A 21,156-nucleotide genomic window follows, 5' to 3' on the forward strand; every position below is an offset into this window, starting at 1 on the left:
ACAGTGTACATTTACTTAGTACACGTTATTATTGTCCTATGAGTATATTCTCATCAGTATCAAGATATGATAAAAGGCATGGCTGTTGTCATCGATTGGCCTATGATCTACACAAGTTACTAGTCTCGACGGCGTAAATTTACTAACACAAATGTTACTAGTCCCCTATAAGTATATTGTCATCAATATCAAAATATGATTGAAGGCACGATTATTGTCATGGATCAGCGCAAAAATATGTCGACGTTATTGGAACCCACCTCCCCCCCCCCTCTTCGATCCCTTGGTGGGAAATGCTCTATTACTAGCCACGCCATCATCATGTCATCATTCAAAACTGGAGTAGGCCCCACGAAGGATGCAATCAGTGGTCGCCCAACAACCGAACTCCTAATACTTCACTCGAATCGACAAAATGCAAGCTCCAATCTCCACCCGGTGACGAGTGATTGCGTGAAGTCGATCACCACCATCTCCCCCTCCTGTAGGTATCTCACATCAATGACGACCTCTTCATCAAATCAACTAATCCAACCAACACTTAATCAATAAAAAAAATTCAAAACAGAGGCATAAGATTTGCCTCATCCATTAAATAAGAAGAGAGTTTAGAGTGTTACAGGTGACCCACATACACGGCATGACAATTACTCACGCAAAATAATTATCCCTAACTTTTTAGCACCCGCGGTAACCAAAAGCTTGGCCTCCTCTAGGATGATGTTAAGGAGAATGGGCGGCAGCGCACACTTGTGTCGAAACACCCGAGCATTTCGTTTGTTCCAAATAGTCCAAGACACAAGCATAGTGAGGGAGGCCATGGCTTGTTTGTTGGGGTTATGATTGTCGATTCTCTTATCCCACCATTCATTGACGGAGTCTGCAAGGTGCTAATTGGAGGTGTCCATGTGAGCAAGACCAAGCTTCTGAATGATTGATCTCCAAAGCCTAAGCGTGTAGTGGCACTTGAAGAAAAGATGTGCACCCGTTTCTTGTTCTCTTTTGCATAGCTGGCAAAGTCCACAGTTTGCCCAACCACGCTTTTCCAACCGTTATGCGGTCCAAATCCTATTTTGTAATGCCAACCAAGCAAAAACTTCACTTTTTGGAGGTGCCCATACTTTCCAAACCATGGGATCCATGGGGGATAGAGCCACGCCAAGAAATTGAGCTTTGTACGTTGTGGACGCTGTGTAGATCCCATCATTGGAGTGCTTCCAAACAATATCATCTTCGATCTGCTCGTTAAGGTGGAAAACATGCACAAGCATCCATAAGGTGAAAAATTCCCGGATGTGGTCGATGGAGATTATGGTGTCATGCTTGATCTTGAGGATCCATGCATTCCCATTGAGGGCCTCACACACCCTCCATTTTTTTCTCCTCGAAGCATCAAAGATAAGCGGTGCAATATCCTTTGGCTTGCGACCAAGAAGCCAAGGGGAATCACAAAAAGGCGTTTTGGCACCATCCCCAATGATGATAGTAGTAGAGGCATAGAAGAACTCGCGGTCGTCTTCGGTGCAAGGGTTGCCAAGACCCACCCATGACTTGTGAGGTTCCTTCCATTCATACCAAAGTCATCGAACACGTAGAGCACGAGCAAATTTGTCGGTGTTGAGCACTCCTAAACCCCCATGCTCCTTTAGTCGACAAACCGTTTCCCAATTTATCTTGCACTTGGCCCCGGTCGTCTTGTCCGTGTCGGACCAAAGGAAGGCCCTCTCAAGCTTGTTAAGGCTATCAAGAGTGCTTGACGGAACAATTAGTGGTGTGATGGAGAACACCGCTTGAGATGAAATGACCAACTTGACGAGGGCCGTGCGGCCGATGGCGGTGATATCCTGACCTTCCCAAGTGACCAATTTGTCGGCTGTCTTGTCTTAAAGATATTAGAAATCCACCCTCTTGAGTTGCCACACAGAGAGCGGTAGACCAAGATATTTCATGGGGAAAGATGCCCGAGCTGCCGTCACGCTTTCAAGAATGTGCTCGAGATTAAGATGATTGCATCAGATAGGCACAACCGAGCTTTTCTGGAAGTTTGTGTGAAGACCCGTCACCTCTCCAAAGCATCTCATGATCGAGGTGATGTTGTCAATATCCCTCTTGACTGGGCTGATAGGGGGTCGGGCAATCCGTTAAGCATGATGTGCGAGGATTATGAGGATAGAAGCGCGGCAATCCAATCCCGAAATTTGGGGGGGAACCCCAGCCATTGTAGAAGGTCAAGGATATAACCCCACTTGACCGAGTCAAAAGCCTTTTTAATGTCAAGTTTGAAAAGAAGGGCGGGGGTCTTGCTCTTGTGAAGCCGCCTCGCAAAATTCCGAACGTACATGAAGTTGTCGTGAATGCTTCTCCTTTTGATGAATGCACTTTGGGCGTTGGAGATGAGGTCGTCCATGTGGGGGGCTAACCGAAGCGATAAAATCTTAGCAATGATTTTGGCGATGGCATGGATGAGGCTAATTGGCCTATAGTCAGAAATGCCTTCCGCACCCTCCTTTTTGGGTAAGAGAACAACATTGGCGGAGTTGAGCCATTGCAGGTTGGAGGTGTGTGGGGAATCGAAGCGTTGGATAACCCTCATAATATCATGCTTGATAACTCCCCAACACTTTTTTAAAAAAAGTGCCCGTGAAGCCATCTGGACCGGGCGCCTTATCACAAGGCATATCCTTTATGGCCGCCCAAACCTCCTCCTCGGTGATTGTATCAGCAAGGTCATGCAAAGCATGGGGCTCGGTGCCAAGCTCCTCCCAGTTAAAATCCATGTTGCTCGAACCCCCTATACCCATGACCTCAGAGAAGTGGCCATGAATGATCTCCTCCTTTTCCTCGTGCTCGGTTACCCAACCATGCTCGTGCTTGATCCGATGGATGTGATTTTTCTGTCTTCGTGCATTTATGCGGCAGTGGAAGAATTTTGTGTTTGCATCACCCTCTTCCAAATTTGTAATCCTGGCGCTTTGGCTCTTCCTAGCCCTCTCAAGCACCGCCAAAATAATCACCCTCCGCTTGAGCCTAGAGCGGAGGTCTCGCTCCTCGGGGGAGAGGGGCCTCACCTCTTGAGCAATGTCAAGGCGGAGAATCACAAGAAGAGCCGCGTGAAACTAGACCTTTGCCCTGGATAACAACCTCCTGCTCCACTCCATGAGACGAAGCGATGTTTTCTTTAGCTTATGATGAAGGACTTGATAAGGCTCTGTGTGGTCCACCCACTCGTCCCAAGCCTTTTGAACCACTTCGTTGAAGCCGCGCAAGGATACCCAGAAATTCTCAAATTTGAAAGACCATGGCCTCCTAGGACCCTTGTCATCCGCCAGTAGTAGGGGGTAATGATCGAAGAGCGAAGACGACAAGGCATGAAGCACATGTGTGTTGAATGTTGCATCCCAAACCACATTGCAAAAGAAGGAGTCTAGCTTGCAGAGGGTCGGATTCTCCCTCTCATTACTCCAGGTGAAGCGCCTATTTTGGAGGTGGATTTCCTTGAGCTCGCAAGATTGCAGCGTAGAACGAAACCGGTTGATCCTACTCAGATTCACATTTCTCTTGTTTTTGTCTCTAGCCCGGTAAATTTGATTGAAGTTCCCAAGAGCAAGCCATGGCACACCCGGCGAAGGCTTGTGGGCGACAAGCTCGGTGAAGAACGCATCTTTGCACGAGTGATCGGTGGGCCCGTAGACGGAGGTGAGAGAGAAGCACACGTCAGTTGCGTAAATCCGAACCATGGCCGAGAGGCAATAAGTAGAGGTTGTTACCCCGGAGACATCGACCACACTATCATCCCAAAGTAAGAGTATCCCTCCTCTAGTCCCGTTCGCTGGGTGCTGGGCGATTTTTTTAGTCTGTTGCCCCCAAGGAAGGCAGCCACAAACTTGTCCACATTGTCGAGCTTTGTCTCCTGTAAGTAGGCGAGCTGACACAAGGAGGCAGTGATTGTAGCAATGACTGTTGCCCTTCTTGCAGGGCAATTTAGCCCGCGGACATTCCAGCTTAAAGTGTTGACGGGTTGTGACATCATGGAGAACTAAGACAAACACATTGAACGGCAAGGCGTTGATGAAACTGCCACATACAACCCAACCAACTACGCAATCTGGTGCCTCTGATACAACTCACGCAAAGGAAAGCAAAAACTAAAGAAGCCACCCTGGGCCTAATGGAAAGCTGGTCTAACATAGCAACTAGGAACTCCCAACAACGTAGTTGACAACTTGGGCTTCCGTCGGCTATGAGCCCAGGGCCCCGTCCTGGTCGGCCACAAGCTCCGTGGCACCCTCACCACCATGGTCGATCAAGGCGTCCTCGACGCTGTTGTCAGCAGCATCATGAAGATGGAAGAACTCCCTCATGGCCATAATCACTTCTGGAGCTAGCTGGTCCTTGAACTTGGCTGTGAACTTGTCCAGCGTGTCCACTGTGACATCTTCCTCGTCCCTGATGATCCCGAGACTGCGACACACGAGCTTTTCCGCCTCCTTGGCTGCTGGAGCAGCAGCCTTCTTGTCGCCGGAGCGCCTAATCCGTTGCAGCGAAAGGCCGCCTCTCATGGAGATTTTAACACCGGCAAGCGTATTACGGTGAACTATGGGTGCCCTAGGCGGAGATGATGCAGGCGAGGCAAGGATGCCCATCTGCCGAGCCTCGAAGATGGGCGCCAGCGTAGCTCCGGCGCCCTGTAGGCTATGGCCACGCGACACAGAAGGCGTGCGGCGCAACGGCCGTCAGCAACCAGTGGTGGAGTGGGGGAGGACTCGAAGCCAGGAGTTCTGGCAGGCGATGACAGGGGCCGAAGCAGCGTCACGGGTGAGCAGAGCTCGAGCAGGGATAGGCTGGGCTTGCTGAGGAGCATGGGAGAGCTCTTATCTTCAGCACACTTTGACCTCGAACTTACCGGCAGGACTGTTGTAGGAGAGAGCGGGGGGGGGACACCTGGGGGGTGATGCTCTCCGCTGATCGGCGCCTGGCAGAGCGGGGAGAGGCCGAGCGCAAGGGGCTGCGACCGCGAGCACCAGCCACCAGGGAAGGCAACAGCTCGAGGGCGCGCTCTGACTCGCCGCTGCCCGAGCCTGAACCACGCAGGCGAAAGGCAGCGTCATCTACAGGGGGCGTTGCCGCGCGCGAGGGCCGCTGCAGGGTTGTGATACGTCTCCAACATATCTATAATTTTTTATTACTCCATGCTATATTATCTACTATTTTGGACATTATTGGGCTTTATTATCCATTTTTATATTATTTTTAGGACTAACCTATTAACCGGAGGCCCAGCCCAGAATTGCTGTTTTTTGCCTATTTTAGGGTTTCGAAGAAAAAGGAATATCAAACGAAGTCCAAACGGAATGAAACCTCTGGGAACGTGATTTTCTCAACAAACAAGACCCGGGAGACTTGGACCCTACGTCAAGACATAAAAGGGGAGGCCACAAGGTAGGGGCGCGCCTACCCCCCAAGGCGCGCCCTCCACCCTCGTGGGCCCCCTGTTGCTCCACCGACGTACTCCTTCCTCCTATATATACCTACGTACCCCCAAACGATCAGATGCGGAGCCAAAAACCTAATTCCACCACCGCAACTTTCTGTATCCACGAGGTCCCATCTTGGGGCCTGTTCTGGAGCTTCGCCGGAGGGGGCATTGATCACGGAGGGCTTCTACATCAACACCATAGCCCCTCCGATGAAGTGTGAGTAGTTTACCTCAGACCTTCGGGTCCATAGTTATTAGCTAGATGGATTCTTCTCTCTTTTTGGATCTCAATACAATGTTCTCCCCCACTCTTGTGGAGAACTATTCGATGTCCACTCTTGTGGAGAACTATTCGATGTAATCTTCTTTTTTGATGTGTTTGTTGAGACCGATGAATTGTGGGTTTATGATCAAGTCTATCTATGAACAATATTTGAATCTTCTCTGAATTCTTTTATGTATGATTGGTTATCTTTGCAAGTCTCTTTGAATTATCAGTTTGGTTTGGCCTACTAGATTGATCTTTCTTGCAATGGGAGAAGTGCTTAGCTTTGGGTTCAATCTTGCGGTGTCCTTTCCCAGTGACAGTAGGGGCAGCAAGGCACGTATTGTATTGTTGCCATCGAGGATAACAAGATGGGGTTTTCATCATATTGCATAAGTTTATCCCTCTACATCATGTCATCTTGCTTAAGGTGTTACTCTGTTTTTAACTTAATACTCTAGATGCATGCTGGATAGCGGTCGATGAGTGGAGTAATAGTAGTAGATGCAGGCAGGAGTCGGTCTACTTGTCTTGCACATGATGCCTATATACATGATCATACCTAGATATTCTCATAACTATGCTCAATTCTATCAATTGCTCAACAGTAATTTGTTCACCCACCGTAGAATACTTATGCTCTCGAGAGAAGCCACTAGTGAAACTTATGGCCCCCGGTCAATCTTTATCATATTAATCTCCTACTACTTAGTTATTTCCTTTGCTCTTTACTTTGCCTTTATTTTACTTTGCATCTTTATCACAAAAAATACCAAAAATATTATCTTATCATATCTATCAGATCTCACTCTCGTAAGTGGCCGTGTAGGGATTGACAACCCCTATTCGCGTTGGTTGCGAGGATTTATTTGTTTTGTGCAGATACGAGGGACTCGCGCGTAGCCTCCTACTGGATTGATACCTTGGTTCTCAAAAACTGAGGGAAATACTTACGCTACTTTGCTGCATCATCCCTTCCTCTTCGGGGAAAACCAACGCAGTGCTCAATAGGTAGCAGGCTGTCAGCGCGCCGCCGCCCACCAGAACGGTCCCTGGTGCGCGCATCCCGCTGGTGCTCTCACGTGTTGCGGGAGAGAGAGCGTCGCAGCATGGCACCCCATCCCTCGCGCGAGCGGTCTCCAGGACGCCCACGGCGGCCATCTCGGTCACCTTCGTCGTCGTCACGCCTGTCTGGGCAACGTTCGGCTCGCCCCTGCTCAGCACGCCGGTCCCTAGGGGCGATGGTGCCGTCGATGACACGCCGGTACGAGGTGAACTCGTGGACATCTGGGGGTGGAGGGTTGTCGTCGTCGCCGGCTGCCTTGGAGTGGTCCTCGTGGAGATCAAGATGGATGAGGACGCGGTGACGAAGCCCTCGCCGTCCACGGCGACGGTGCCCACGAGCCAGAAGAGTGAGCCACTTCACCTTCGGGATAGCGCTAGGATCAGCCGTCCATGCCCAGAGCGCCAAATCCCTTGTGTCTTCTTTGCGTCGAGAGCGCGGCTCGATGTAGTCGACTGAGCAGCCGCGACCGATGAGGAAGGTGGCGATGTACTCGTTCCACCCGTGCAGAGGAACACCCTCTGTCGGTGTCAAAACCGGCGGATCTCGGGTAGGGGGTCCCGAACTGTGTGTCTAGGCAGATGGTAACAGGAGACAAGGGACACAATGTTTTTACCCAGGTTCGGGCCCTCTAGATGGAGGTAAAACCCTACTCCTGCTTGATTAATATTGATGATATGGGTAGTACAAGAGTAGATCTACCACGAGATCAAAGAGGCTAAACCCTAGAAGCTAGCCTATGGTATGATTGTCGTTCGTCCTATGGATTAAAACCCTCTGGTTTATATAGACACCGGAGAGGGTTAGGGTTACACAGAGTCGGTTACAATGGGAGGAGATCTACATATCCGTATTGCCAAGCTTGCCTTCCACGCCAAGGAAAGTCCCATCCGGACACGGGACGAAGTCTTCAATCTTGTATCTTCATAGTCCAAGAGTCCGGCCAAAGGTTATAGTCCGGCTATCCTGACACCCCTTAATCCAGGACTCCCTCAGTAGCCCCTGAACCAGGCTTCAATGACGATGAGTCCGGCACGCAGATTGTCTTCGGCATTGCAAGGCGGGTTCCTCCTCCGTATACTTCATAGAAGATTTTGAACACAAGGATAGTGTCCGACTCTGCAAAATAAGTTCCACGTACTGCCATAGAGAGAATAATATTTACACAAGTCTAATCTGCTGACGTATTCCGTAGCGTGTCATCACGCCACAGCCAAGCCTTTATTTGAACTGTTTTTACTGTCCCACCTCAGCGTGTTTTGCGAGGCGGTTTCCTTGGCACGTCTTGTCGAAGCAGAGATCGTGTCCCCTTTATTTATGGGATTCTCATCAATACGGACGTGGGTAACCCAATCGTTCCCGTTGGTGTGTCTCCTCGATCAAAGGCGAGTCCCAAACGGTCACGGGGAGGGCTCTTGGTATTCAACCTCTTATAAAGAGACCAAGGCCTTACTCCTTTCTTTTGATCTCAATCGAATTCGCCCTTCGCCTCGAGTTCCAACACCCAAGGCCCCAGATTTCAGGCGCTTCGGACCTTCGACGATGTCCGGCTCCGACCTTCCAGGCCGATGGACGCCTTCTTCCATCACGGAGGAAGACGTGCTAAAGCTGAGAGAGGCCAGGTTTTTGACCGGCGAAATCTTGCATAGGCTGTCTGCTCACGGGCAGGTTATTCCTACTCCCAAGCCTGGTGAGAGTGTGGTGTTCGTGTCTCACTTCCTCCAAGGGCTAGGCTTCGCGATGGATCCCTTCGTGAGGGGGCTCATGTTTTATTATGGGCTGGAATTTCACGACTTAGCCCCGGAGTCCATCCTTCACATCTCATCATTCATTGTCGTGTGCGAAGCCTTCCTCCGTATTACTCCTCACTTCGGACTGTGGCTTAAGACCTTTAAAGTAGAGCCGAAGATGATTGAGGGACAGCACACGGAGTGCGGAGGCGCTGTTATAAGCAAGAATGCTGATGCTCCATGGCCCGAGGGCTCTTTTCAAGAGGAGTTCAGCTTATGGCAACAAGAGTGGTTTTATATCACAGCTCCCAGGAGCACCAAGTGGGTGGCGCTGCCTGCTTTCCGCTCGGGTCCCCCGCCACGACTGGCGTCATGGGTCAATAAGGGGCTAGACTGGGGGTCGGCAAAGGACGTGCCCCTATTGCAGGGCCGCATCCGAGATCTCCTAGAAAGAGACATCAGTCTGGTCGTGGTGACACAGGTTATGTTAATTCGTCGAGTTCTGCCCTGCAAACGTCGCCCCCTCCGCCTGTGGGAGTTCAACCCGGAGGGACCACGAGTTCTCCAACATTTTCTTGGCATGACGCCTGTGGAGATGTACAAATTGTTCTTCGGACTACAAGTAGTGTGTCCAGATTCTACGCAGGACGCGGGTCTGAGTTGCAATCGTCCGAATACTCAAGTAAGTAGCCATGTTCCTGGACACACCATCCGTTCATTTATCACAACATCACCCTTAAAAGAGGTGTCTTTGAAACAGGAGTGGGTAGCGAAGGCGAAGTTAATCAGGTGTCCGGCCCCCCTTCCCAAGACCTCGCCGGATCCTGTGTTAACCAGGATGCTGGAGATCGTGCCTTCGGAAGGAAGTGAAGGGGGGGGCAAAGAAGCTGCTGCATCCCCGAAGGAGGCTGTTTGGAAAGGAGGAATCGAAAATTCCTCTACTCAGGGGAGGAAGAAGACTGCCTCTGAAGACCCGGAGTCCATGGTCTCAAAGCGGGGGAAGAAATCTTCGCCAGAGGGTCCTGTGTTGGGGGATGCCTCGGCCGTACTATGCCCTCAAGGGGATCAGCCCTCCACCGAGCCGTAAGTAGAGAGGGGAGGTTTAAAATGAGAGAAATCCTTGTTTTATTTCTGAGGAAAATAACCGAAATTTTACCTTGTAGTTCGGATCTCAGCCCTTCTCAGCAGAGCTCATCTTCGGGGGATCTTCTTCCGGAGATGATGGAGAGCGGAACGCCTCCCCTTCCGTACCGCCTTACGAGGCGGGCGATCCTGAGGTATCGTCGCGGAGGGTTTCTCCGAATCCGGCAGGGCCGGAAGGCAGTCATATGGCCCCCCAAGGCCATCCATGTCCGGTCTTTGAAAAAGGCCATCGAACGAGTCCGGCACCGCCTGGTGCTCGGTTGGATGAACTGAAGGATCTGTGAGGGCGAGCGTCTATCTCAGAGGAACACCGTACGTTGATGGGTACGGTAATTGAAAGGATTTCGTCCACTGAAAGCGGGTTGCACGAGGCCGTCAAGAGTTTACTTACATGTTTTGAGGTATGCGAGGTGATGTACCTTTTGATAGTTCCGCATATAAGATGCGCCCTGTGTAGATAGTAGCCCCTGAGACTCTGTGAGTTGTCGAAGACGACAGCACGCAGAGGATCATAGTCCCAAGTGTAATTTTGCCGCCTTCCTATGTAGGTGCGAAGTGTCCGGTGGCCAGCCGGACTGATGAATTTGCCGAGCTAACGCGGCAACTTGACGTGGCAGATGTCGACATCGCGCTTGTCAACAAGCGGCTTGACGAGGCACAAGGTATGTAATTTCTTCGGAGACACCTGGTAAGAGGAGCTTGATGCCAGTATCTTACAGCGTGTGCGCTTGATGCAGATGGGGCCGCTGCCATGGAGAACCTTCGGGCGGAACTTGCCCGAGCCAAGGAGCAAGCCAGGAGAAGTGATGCGGCTGCCGTAAAGGCAATTGAAGAGCTGAAAGCCAAACAGGCTGCTCACTACCGAAGCAAGAAGGAAATGTCCGAAATGGCTGTGAAGTTAAAGAACGATGCTAAACGCTGCAAGCTTCTTGAAAAAGAAGATCAGGCGGAGCGAACAGACCTGGAGAAGGCCACTACAGCGGCCAAGGATGCTCGTTCTGCGATGAGAGCGATGGAGGAGCTGCGTTAGGCCGGAGATATCGCGGCTGGAAAGCCCTTTATGCTGTGGATGAAGTTCGGAGATCCTAAATACGCTCCGTTGGACCGGATGTGGAGTTCGGCGGACACATATCTGGATTTAGCTGTGAGTGCCGCTGATGCGGCCGAACATTTCCGAGATCAGAAAGATAGCAAAGTGGAGAAGCTCTTCTGGTCACAATTCAACAATCCGGGGCGTCTGCTTCCGTTGACCGATCGTTTGGCCGAATGGGCCGAACTGAATAGGTTGTCCGGACTCGCCATGAAGGATGTCGTTAATCATCTGTGGCTGGAAAGGCCAAAGCCGAACAGTTATTTTAGCTTGGTGTAGCAGTCCCTTGGTGCCGTGCCGCATATCAATGCGATGAAGAGGTCAGCATGCATAGAGGGTGCGCGGATGGCCTTTGCCCGTGTCAAGACATACTGGGCGAAGATGGAGGCCGCCACTGTTGCATCCCAAGATTCGGACGAAGGCCGAATACCTGCTGAGCACTATTTTCAGGAAGTTCTGCAAGGCGCTCGTTTAATAGAGACGCGGTGCTCGAATGATATTATGTTCGAATAACGTGTATTATTGTAAAACAATATTTTGATGAATTGTAGAAGCTTTTTATACTTGTGCCTGCAAGTATTATAATGCCTCATGTGCGGCCGTTGAGGTATATGTGTATATAATCTGAAAGATGGCAGTCGTCGGCTTCAGCCCCCACGCATATAATACAGGGGTGTTCGCAGAAGGCGCATTCTCACACTTGATCCAACATCTTGGTCCATGAAGGAGGTGATAGCGCAGCAAACTAGGAAATCGTACTATAATGCTTTATCACTTTCACTTAGCCATAGGAGTTTGACAGGGGGGCTACTGTATAGCCCCTGGTGGCGCCGCGCTCGCCCGAACTCGGGGCACGTGTGTGCATGGCCGGGAAACGGCCCTTCGTTAATGTGGAGGAATCCCGAAGACTCCGATAGGTCATCAAGTGGTTGACCAGTCTCACGCTATATCATGACAGTCAGTTTTCGGCTTTCTCTACTGAGGTGCTCGCCTGGCTGAACTGGGGCACAATCGCAGTAGTTCTCCTGGTGCCGCCTTAGCCGATAGAGCGGAACGTAAGGCAGCAAAACACAGGAGCCGGGAAAACCCAACATTTGACCAAAGACATGATTCGGAGCTGATGCATATAAGGCCAAACTCGCGACGCCGAACACTCCCTAAGGTATTCGGTCTTTATAAAAATGGGTTGAGCAGTGCCCATGATAATAAGCCCCTGGTGTCCAGGTACGTGCGAAATTCTGACGTGGCCACATGCCAAGACGCCAGCCTCCTCCTCGGTTATATTGTGAATCCGGGGGATGTGCATCAACAAGAGACAGTGAAAAAGGTTTACGCAGGGTCTTAATCTAAAGAGAATCCTTGGGACGGGTCCTTGCTGCACGTCTGCGCCTGTGTCTCCGTTGCGCCGTGTCCTGGACGGGTGTAGCACGGTGTTCATCTGTAAAAGAGAGGAACTTAGTTGAAAGAAGAATAGCTGTGCAAAATATATGTTGTACTAAGTAAACAAAGTATAATTCAAGATGGGGAAAATTGAGCCTTATTGTCGCTTATTTTACATATGCGGAGCCCCTTGTATAGGGGTGTACGGCTACAAAAACCTTTATCAATTATAAGTTTGCTCCGGACTCGCCTAGCCGTGTCCGTGGTCTTAATGACCTGTTAGATGCTTTTGTTGGTGAAGCTGTTTTAATGTGTGGCTGTCAAGGAAGTCGTATAGTCTTCTGCGCGCGAGGAACATTCAATGTTTCCCTTTAGTGAGATGATGCCTCGTGGGTCGGGCATCTTAAGCGTGAGAGATGCAAAATGCGGTATTGCGTTAAAGCGGGCAAAAACTTCGCGTCCCAGTAGTGCTTGATAGACACTTGAAAATGGGGCGATGTGGAGGGTTAGCTTTTCGCGATGGAAGTTATCGGGGGAACCGAACATTACTTCTAGCAAGAGAGAACCCATGCAATGGGCATCCGGGCCTGGCGTTACTCCTTTAAAGGAAGTGTTGCTATGGCGAATTTTTGTTGGGTCCATCCCCATTTTGCGGACTGTGTCCTGATATAGCAGGTTTAGACCACTGCCGCCGTCCATCAGGACTTGTGTAAAGTGGAATCCGTCGATTATCGGATCTAATACCAAGGCGGTCCAACCTGCGTTCCGGATACTTCCGGAGTAATCCTGATGGTCGAAGGTGATTGGTTTTAACAACCAGTGGCGAGACTCCTTTGTGATAGGCCGCATGGCGCATATCTCTATAGGCGCCACTTTGTTTTTCCCTTTTGTCACGTGAAGTAAGTTTACTGTTTCGACTTCTTGTGGGAAATTATTTTGTTTCCCGGTGCTCTGCTTGTGGGGTTCGTCATCGTCCTCACTTGGTGTATTGAGCCCCTTGTGTTCGGTGTTGAGTTTGCCGGATTGCTTGAAGACCCAACATTCTCTGTGGGTATGGTTTGCAGGCTTCCCGGGAGTGCTGTGGATTTGACATATTTTGTCCAAGATTTTGTTTAGGCTAGATAGCTCGCCCCTGTTATCCTTGAGGGGCAGCTTTTTCTGACCCTACCGAGAGCTTTTGAATCCGGTGTTAACTGCCGTGCTCTTCGGGTTGTTTCCCTTATTCCGGCGCTGGTCCTTGCTGCGACGCGGTTTCCCGTTACCGTCCCTGACTTCGGATGTACTTAGGTCGCTGGTGCTGCATCTTGCCAACCAGCTGTCCTCTCCCGGGCAAAAGCGGGTCATGAGGCTTGTTAATGCGGCCATTGTTCTTGGCTTTTCTTGGCCGAGGTGTCTGGCGAGCCATTCATCTCGAACGCTGTGTTTCAAAGCTGCTAAGGCTTCGGCGTCCGGACAGTCGACTATCTGGTTCTTTTTAGTAAGAAATCTGTCCCAGAGTTTCCGGGCTGACTCTCCGGGCTGTTGAGTTATATGACTTAAATCGTCTGCATCCGGAGGCCGGACATAGGTCCCTTGAAAATTTGCCCGAAAAGCATCCTCGGGATCTTCCCAACTTCCAATGGTGTTTTTGGGAAGGCCTTTAAGCCAATGCCGGGCTGGCCCTTTGAGCTTGAGGGGTAAGTATTTTATGGCGTGGAGGTCGTCTCCTCTGGCCATATGGATATGGAGGATATAGTCCTCAATCCAGACTCCAGGGTCTGTCGTTCCGTCGTACGCCTCTATGTTTATAGGCTTGAATCCCGCTGGAAATTCATTGTCCAGCACCTCATCGGTGAAACATAGGGGGTGTGCGGCACCCCTGTATTTGGGTGTGCCGTAGTGTTTGGATGTTTGTTGTGTTGCATTGCTTACTAAAGGTTGCTTTCTTGGCCCGTAGATAGATCTGGCTGGCCCATCTTTTTGATGCGAATCCTTGAGTGGGTCGTGTGCTGGCTTGTGTGCAGCGCCTCTTACCGCTCTATATTGGCCATGGGGTCGTTTATCCGACCGGGTGGCTTCCTTATTTGTTGATTGCGGAGGTTCTAAGGCCTCCTCATCAAATTCAGGCAGGAGCTTTTGCTTCGGGTAGCTTTTTGTGTGGCGACTGTCTCCGTATTTGTCTGCGGTGTTGAGTAATTTGCTCCACCTGATTCTGAGTGCATCTTCCGCAGTTTTGAGCTTCCGCTTCTGATTTTTCAGGCTACGCGTAGTGGCGACGAGCCTTTTGTGGAGGTTCTTCTGCTCCAGGAACTTGTCCGGCGTGAGGTCGTCCGGACTGTTATCTTCGCCGGGGACGGGTTGTGCGGTTTGTTTATCCAAGTTGCCTTGTTCGGACGGTTGCTCGATGCCATGTTCATCATTCGCCGGCTCACCCTGCTCTGTGGCTGGGTCTGTATGACCGATGTCTCTGTCGAGGCGGGGCTTGGAGCGGCGCTTACGCCGTCGCTTTGACTGCTTTTTGGAGGAATGACCCTTCGTTGCGTCCTCCCGTTCGTCCTCGTCGTTTCCTTTGGGTGTGTCCACCATGTATACATCGTAGGATGGGGTGGTTGTCCAGTGCCCTGGGGGCGTTGGTTCCTGTTTGCCTCCTACATCGTCGTCCATGTCGTCGATGTCTTCGGAGTCGAAGTCAAGCATGTCGGTTAAATCCTCGACAGTGGCTACGAAGTGGGTGGTGGGTGGGCGTCGAATTTCTTTGTTGTCCGCATCCCAATCATGTTGGCCATAATCTGGCCAGGGCTCTCCTGACAAAGAGAGAGACCTTAGTGAATTCAGAATGTCGCCGAAGGGCGAGTGCTGAAAGATATCTGCGGCGGTGAATTCCGGCGCCCAATCGGATTCGATTGGCAAGGGCGTGGAGGGTTCGGAGTCCGGAGCAGGGTCCGGCACCTTGGAGTCACGGGCTTCGCAGAGGATAAAGCTGGTGTTTGGCTCGATCGCCGTTGAGACTGCAACCCCCGAGGCGGTGTCTAGCCACCCACCCTCGATCGGCGCAGTTGGCTCCGAGCTAAGGGTCGGAGCTGTTGCGGGCGCGGCCTCCAGGGCACTGTTCGGCGGTAGAGCTAAGTCATGCCCATCGTGACAGTGCGGCGCGCTTGGTTGTGGCTCGGATCCATCGAAGATCAAGTCTCCGCGGATGTCAGTCGTGTAGTTCAAACTTCCAAATCTGACCTGACAGTCAGGGGCGTAGCTTTCAATCTGCTCCAGATGGCCAAGCAAATTAGCCCGCAGTGCAAAGCTGCCGAACACGAAGATCTGTCCGGGGAGAAAGGTCTCACCCTGGACCGCATCGTTGTTGATGATCGGAGGAGCCATCGGGCCTAAAGGTGACGACACAGAGGAACTCTCAATGAAAGCACCAATGTCGGTGTCAAAACCAGCGGATCTCGGGTAGGGGGTCCCAAACTGTGCGTCTAGGCAGATGGTAACAGGAGACAAGGGACACAATGTTTTTACCCAGGTTCGGGCCCTCTCGATGGAGGTAAAACCCTACTCCTGCTTGATTAATATTGATGATATGGGTAGTACAAGAGTAGATCTACCACGAGATCAAAGAGGCTAAACCCTAGAAGCTAGCCTATGGTATGATTGTCGTTCGTCCTATGGATTAAAACCCTCCGGTTTATATAGACACCGGAGAGGGTTAGGGTTACACAGAGTCGGTTACAATGGGAGGAGATCTACATATCCGTATTGCCAAGCTTGCCTTCCACGCCAAGGAAAGTCCCATCCGAACACGGGACGAAGTCTTCAATCTTGTATCTTCATAGTCCAAGAGTCCGGCCAAAGGTTATAGTCCGGCTATCCGGACACCCCTTAATCCAGGACTCCCTCACCCTCCATGCACAGGCGGACGTGGTGGAGCATGTCTTCATTTTCGGCGTGCGCCTCAAGCCTCCACTCGTGCACGTAGATGCGGTAGCCGGCGCCGGGGAGGTTGCCGCGGGACACAGCGTCGGCGCAATGGTGTTGGTGCATGAACCGGATGAAGAACTGCTCCGGATAGTGCTTGACCACCTCGACGTCGGCCGGGCGCGCGCCCAGAGCCAAGGCCAGCTCCGTGGCGACCTGCCTGCACGGGACGTCCTGTCGCGCGCCCTCCAGCCATGCCACAGTGGCATTGGCGGAGAGCAAGGCAGACTCCGCCTGCATGTCGGGAGTTGCGGGGACGACGACGTAGTCCACCTCCGGCCTGACAGAGGCGTCTCCGAGGCATGGCATGGCTGTCCGAGGAGCAGCAGCCTGCGGAAGCGGACGAGGAACCTCCCAGCCACGACCAGGACGCGGCACTGCCAGACCTGAAGCAGCGGCAGGGCGAGGCAGAGGTGGTGGTGGTACTACTGGGTCGTCAATGAAGCTGAGCGACTTCCACTGGTTCTTGCAACCACGCGACATGTGCCCATTAAGAAGGCAGCGAGAGCAGCGGATGGGCTCGCGGCAAGTCGAAGCTCTGTGTCCGCGGGCGATGCACCGACAACATCTGCCCAAGAGCCAACGGGGGATGGGAGGCGGCTTGAATGCCGGAGCGGCGAAAGCCGGGCGGCGCGGACCATTACGTGACACGACGAGCTGCCAGCCGCCGGTCTCCTCGCCAGTCGCCTCGACCTCGCGCCCCGCGCACGTCCTAGCTGCCGGCATTGAAGGCGCGGCCACAGCAGGACGGGAGGAGGCAGGCCAGCTACCCCGTCTCCCCGCGGTAGACCTGGCCATGGGCAGCCCGGCCCGACCCGACGCTGCTCCCGGGCCGGGCTCGGGCCTAGATTTTGAGCCCGGTGGCCTGGCCGGGCCGGGCCCGGGCCCATCATTTTTGCAGTTTTTTGAAGGGGCCCGGCCCGAGGTCCGAGACCCGGCGGGCTTTTGCATGTTCGGGCCGGGCTTGGGCCCAAAAACTAGGCCCGATGGCCCTGCCGGGCCGGGCTCGGGCTTGGCTAGGCCCGGCCCAAAGCCCGGCCCGGCCCGAGGTTTGGCCAGGTATACCCCGCGGTTAAGGTGAGGCTCGATTTGAAAATGCGAGGTGCCCGCGGCAGAAGCGGCGCGCACGGACCCAGCCAGGGTGCGGCCCGGAGGCACCACAGCAGGCTGCGAGTCGGGGACGAGCTCCACTTGGGTAGAACCACTGATGAGGCCATGACCGCGGGCGGCGGATCGAGATCTGAAAGCGCCGAGGTCGGGGGAGCCGGCAGAGCCCGCGGCGGCGCGGGCCGGGCCGGAGCACCAGCCGGGGCTCCGATGGGCGGCGGCGGCAGGGGCATGAACCAGGAAGCGTTGAAGCTACCGCAGCACGACCCGGCCGTCGCGGCCGGCGCGGGCGCGCGAGGGGAAAGCGTGGGTGGGCACATGTGGAACTCCGCTGTAGTGGGCACTTTTTATCTTCAATAACATTTTGGAATAAGGGAAGAAAGATAAAATGTTCATGTGATCACACGACGGACAAAGCTTAGACGCGTGAACTAGATCGTACAACCATCCTATGACCAATTGGATGTCTCATGAGAACTGACCGTCGCTCGGGTGGCTAGCAACGCGGGTGCACTCACTGCCCACCAGCACTCAAGTCCTGGACTGGTGTTCTTCACAAAGGTTGATGTCACCAGCGAGGGTTCGAGTCTCTCATCCCCTATATAAGACACGGTGGAGTCCCCCCTCTGTTCACTTTCACTTTCTTTTTGGGAGTAAGGGTCAGCTCCCTCGATACCGCGATGCATATACTCATTAAAAAAATGAACACAAGGAAGGTGCCATCAAGCGCCAAAGTTTCATTCAACTCATAAGCAGAATACAGCATGAATTACAAAATCCTGCAGCTGAAAGGCGAGGAGATTGCAGAAAGGGGCAAGAACTGTTGCCATGAGTATAATAAGTACAGTAGAAAACAGGTTCTGTTTTTGAATTGAGAACCTGATGAGCACAACTATGGGCAATGCCATTAGTATTCCTAGAGATATGGTAGGTAGACAGCATGCATATAACCGGAGGTATCCTGCAGAAAATTGCTGATAGGCGCTCGACTTCTCCAAGTTATACTCATAATATAAATAAGAAATCCCAAATACACCACCGTGATATATCTTTGGCGCTAGGTGCAACATGGATCGTCGTCAAGAGGATCTGAGCAAAGCAAGGTCCAGGCAATAAGCTTGTATTTCAGAATGTACATATAATCGAGTGACGTCCCCCTCTCTCATAAAGCTTACACAAGTACTCCAGATCCCTATGGTCTTATGGAACATAAGGATGGTCTATGAGGAATTAAGGGTCTCACACCACATAACTGTGTTCGGAACATAGCGAAAGCATAATTTGGTGGTCATTATATGCACATGACACGGTAAACAGAACATCAAATGACAAGGAAAAAAGGGCAAATGAAGACCCTGAACTCTCTAGCACTTGAAGCCCCTGCAAACCATTAGCCAGAGGATGAGGATCAAAAATGCGATGCCACCACAGACCATCAGCTTAAACCTCAGGTTCTGAAGCCACATCTTGCGCCTGAGCTCTCTGCCATGCCTATGGAAGCTGTCGGCCTGAAGTAAATTTAACAATGCAATCCTCAGTCAAAGTTGCTTACACATATAGGATTTTAAACAAGAGGATACATGTACACAAGGCTTGTTATATCCATACCTGCGACTGTAAGGTTTCGGTCTTGCCCACCAAAAGTTCAATCTTCTCGCCACGATCTAATATCTAAGGAATGTCCAGCACAGTCAAAGTAAAGTCAATGACATGAAATATATGAAGCATGAAAAAGAACTGTTGAATTGATGATTTCAGTTAGATGATATGAAGTTGTGGCTATTTTCCGCTTTGCATTGCTTGATCTCTTGCAAAACGGTAACTGAACAGGGCACTAGACTTGGATCTTTGCACATCCACCCATAATAATATATGCCCCAGGACATTGCAGTTTGCTTGCCTTACGGGCAGAGTGAAGATATATATGAAATAAATATTAAGAAACCTCAAAGAAAGGCATAAAATCAATGGATAGATTAAAGAACACAGCGTAACTTTGTCAGAGGAACATCGATTGTATATAATCCCTTGCCAGGAAACGGTATATCTTCAAATAAAATAGAGGACAAGATCCAATAATTACTGTTCATATTGTACTAAATCTCATCACCACCTATCACTGCCTATTTTAAGAGTACTTATTTTCATTTGAAAGTGCATCAACTCCAGCTCACAGTAATATTAATGAAGTATTACTGTAAGACATAGTTTCTGCACAAAAGCGCATGTTACTTTTATGAGACCCATGTACTTAAAAATGCTAAAATATAAAAACAGCACGTTTATATCACACCCTTGTACAGCAAACTGTACATAAAAGAACATGTGATAGTCCCTAGTTAGCTTTATATTCCACTTAAACAGTACAGATTAAAATTCCAGTGTACAGTGTAATAGATTTAGAAATTTGAGATAACTGAGACTAAATTTCCCAACAGGGAAGTGTGTGCAACAGACCATCGCTCCGGATAGAACATGTTGGTTTAAATGCATACCTTCTCGATGTTGTCCATCATGATCCCTTTAACCTCTGAAAGATGTGATTTCACCTTAGAGAGCTTGCTAATTTCCTCTGGATGATTAATACAATACTGCATGTGATCCTTCAACCTTGGCCTGAACTCAGGACAGAGAGAAAATAATAAGAAGCACTTCCATGGTAATGAGAACACCAAAGTATATATAACCCAACAAGCAAACAATTCCATACCCGAATTCCCGGTCAAGATTGTAGGCGATGCTAAACCGGTCCTCAAACAGGAAATCGTCCTCATCCGCATCATCAGCAAGCGGGTGTTGTCCCTCCTCATCGATACTGGACCCATACCTCTGCATGAAGTCTTCCCTAACCCTCTCTAGGAACACAAACGGCACGCTCCTTCCCAACGCCTCTTCGGCCACCACAAGAAACACTACACACATCCGAAGTCAACTCAACAGGTTCGAGCGACACTGACACCGCACATGCTTTTCACAAGCAGGCTTGCAGATGCAGTGAACAAAAGAGGGATTCGTGAGCATACCAAAACCACGGTCAACGAGGAAGTTGAAGGTGTGGCCATCGCAGGAGTAGGTGGACCTGGTGCTGTTGGAGGGCAGCTTCTGGAGGCACTGCACGGCGATGGTGCTGAAGTTGCCGGAGAAGGCCGTGTGCTCGGCCAGCACCACGGAGCCCTTGGCCACGAAGCTGTATATCAGCGTTTGCTTGCTACCACCGTTCATGGCTCCTCCTCCCTCTTCTACCTCCCGAAATTAGCCACCGCAGAAGCCCTAATTCCCAACAGCACTAATCAGCACAAAGATTGGCACGAAACAGGAATCGTATAATTTGGTACCGCGTGGCACCCAGAAACTAACCTCGATTGACCCAGATTGATGGGGAATACTAACACAGGATTTATGAATCGGATCAGATCTCGGGGTGGAGGATCAAACTCGAAGTGAAGGCGGACAGGGAGCTTCGAGGCGGGGTAGGGGAGTACCTTGTAGAGGCTCGTCTAGCGCAGGGGTTGGCCGTCCTCCTCCTCCTCCCCCTCGCAGTGAACGTGAATCGACCGGAAGAGGGCGCAGCGGTTGCGGGTCTATTCCGTCTTGTTGCGTTGCCTTAGTTGAGAGTTAAGTTACTTGTTTGCCCTTCCCGTGGAGACAAAGGCAACGACACGTTTTTCTTTTTTTTTTTTGAAAAGGACGGCAACGACAAGGTTGTGGCAGGGTGACATAGAGCATCTCTTGCACATCCACTAAAATTCAAAACCTTAAATTTAGTTTGCTGTACGTGCTAAATTGATTTTACGGATTGGAACCTCTTCAGCCGGAACAGAAGCAAAAAGAATTTGTTCGGTTGAAACTTCTTCAACGGTACTGCATAATTCAAAAAAAAATCACACAAGAATCTGTTTGAGATCATCACAAACGAAGACGAGTTCATCACATACCAAAAGGATTCTTACA

The 21,156-nt window shown here is 51.0% G+C and overlaps 2 protein-coding genes across 5 annotated transcripts; both read right to left on the reverse strand.

Annotated features, from left to right (window-relative positions):
- Nucleotides 1–6,819: 6,819 nt before the first annotated feature.
- Nucleotides 6,820–16,164, reverse strand: LOC119333469. The gene is made up of 2 exons (XM_037606348.1): nucleotides 16,023–16,164; nucleotides 6,820–7,325 (listed from the first exon to the last, which is right to left on the reverse strand). The coding sequence occupies exons 1-2, from the start codon at nucleotides 16,162–16,164 to the stop codon at nucleotides 6,820–6,822; spliced, it is 648 nt and encodes a 215-aa protein (XP_037462245.1).
- Nucleotides 16,165–18,295: 2,131 nt separating this feature from the next.
- LOC119328815 (vesicle-associated membrane protein 727-like) lies at nucleotides 18,296–20,814 on the reverse strand. 4 transcript variants are annotated; one of them, XM_037601807.1, is made up of 7 exons: nucleotides 20,688–20,801; nucleotides 20,563–20,590; nucleotides 20,229–20,475; nucleotides 19,916–20,117; nucleotides 19,701–19,821; nucleotides 18,814–18,876; nucleotides 18,570–18,713 (listed from the first exon to the last, which is right to left on the reverse strand). In XM_037601807.1, exons 3-7 carry the CDS (start codon nucleotides 20,425–20,427, stop codon nucleotides 18,570–18,572), a joined length of 729 nt encoding a protein of 242 aa, XP_037457704.1. In that variant the 5' UTR covers nucleotides 20,428–20,475; nucleotides 20,563–20,590; nucleotides 20,688–20,801. The 4 variants fall into 4 exon arrangements, with proteins under 4 accessions (XP_037457706.1, XP_037457704.1, XP_037457703.1 ...); XM_037601806.1 differs by lacking the exon at nucleotides 20,563–20,590 and having other exon boundaries at nucleotides 20,688–20,814; XM_037601808.1 differs by having other exon boundaries at nucleotides 20,563–20,717.
- Nucleotides 20,815–21,156: the final 342 nt, after the last annotated feature.

The sequence above is a fragment of the Triticum dicoccoides genome, chromosome 7A (genome assembly GCF_002162155.2).
Source record: "Triticum dicoccoides isolate Atlit2015 ecotype Zavitan chromosome 7A, WEW_v2.0, whole genome shotgun sequence".
Taxonomy (NCBI): Eukaryota; Viridiplantae; Streptophyta; class Magnoliopsida; order Poales; family Poaceae; genus Triticum; species Triticum dicoccoides.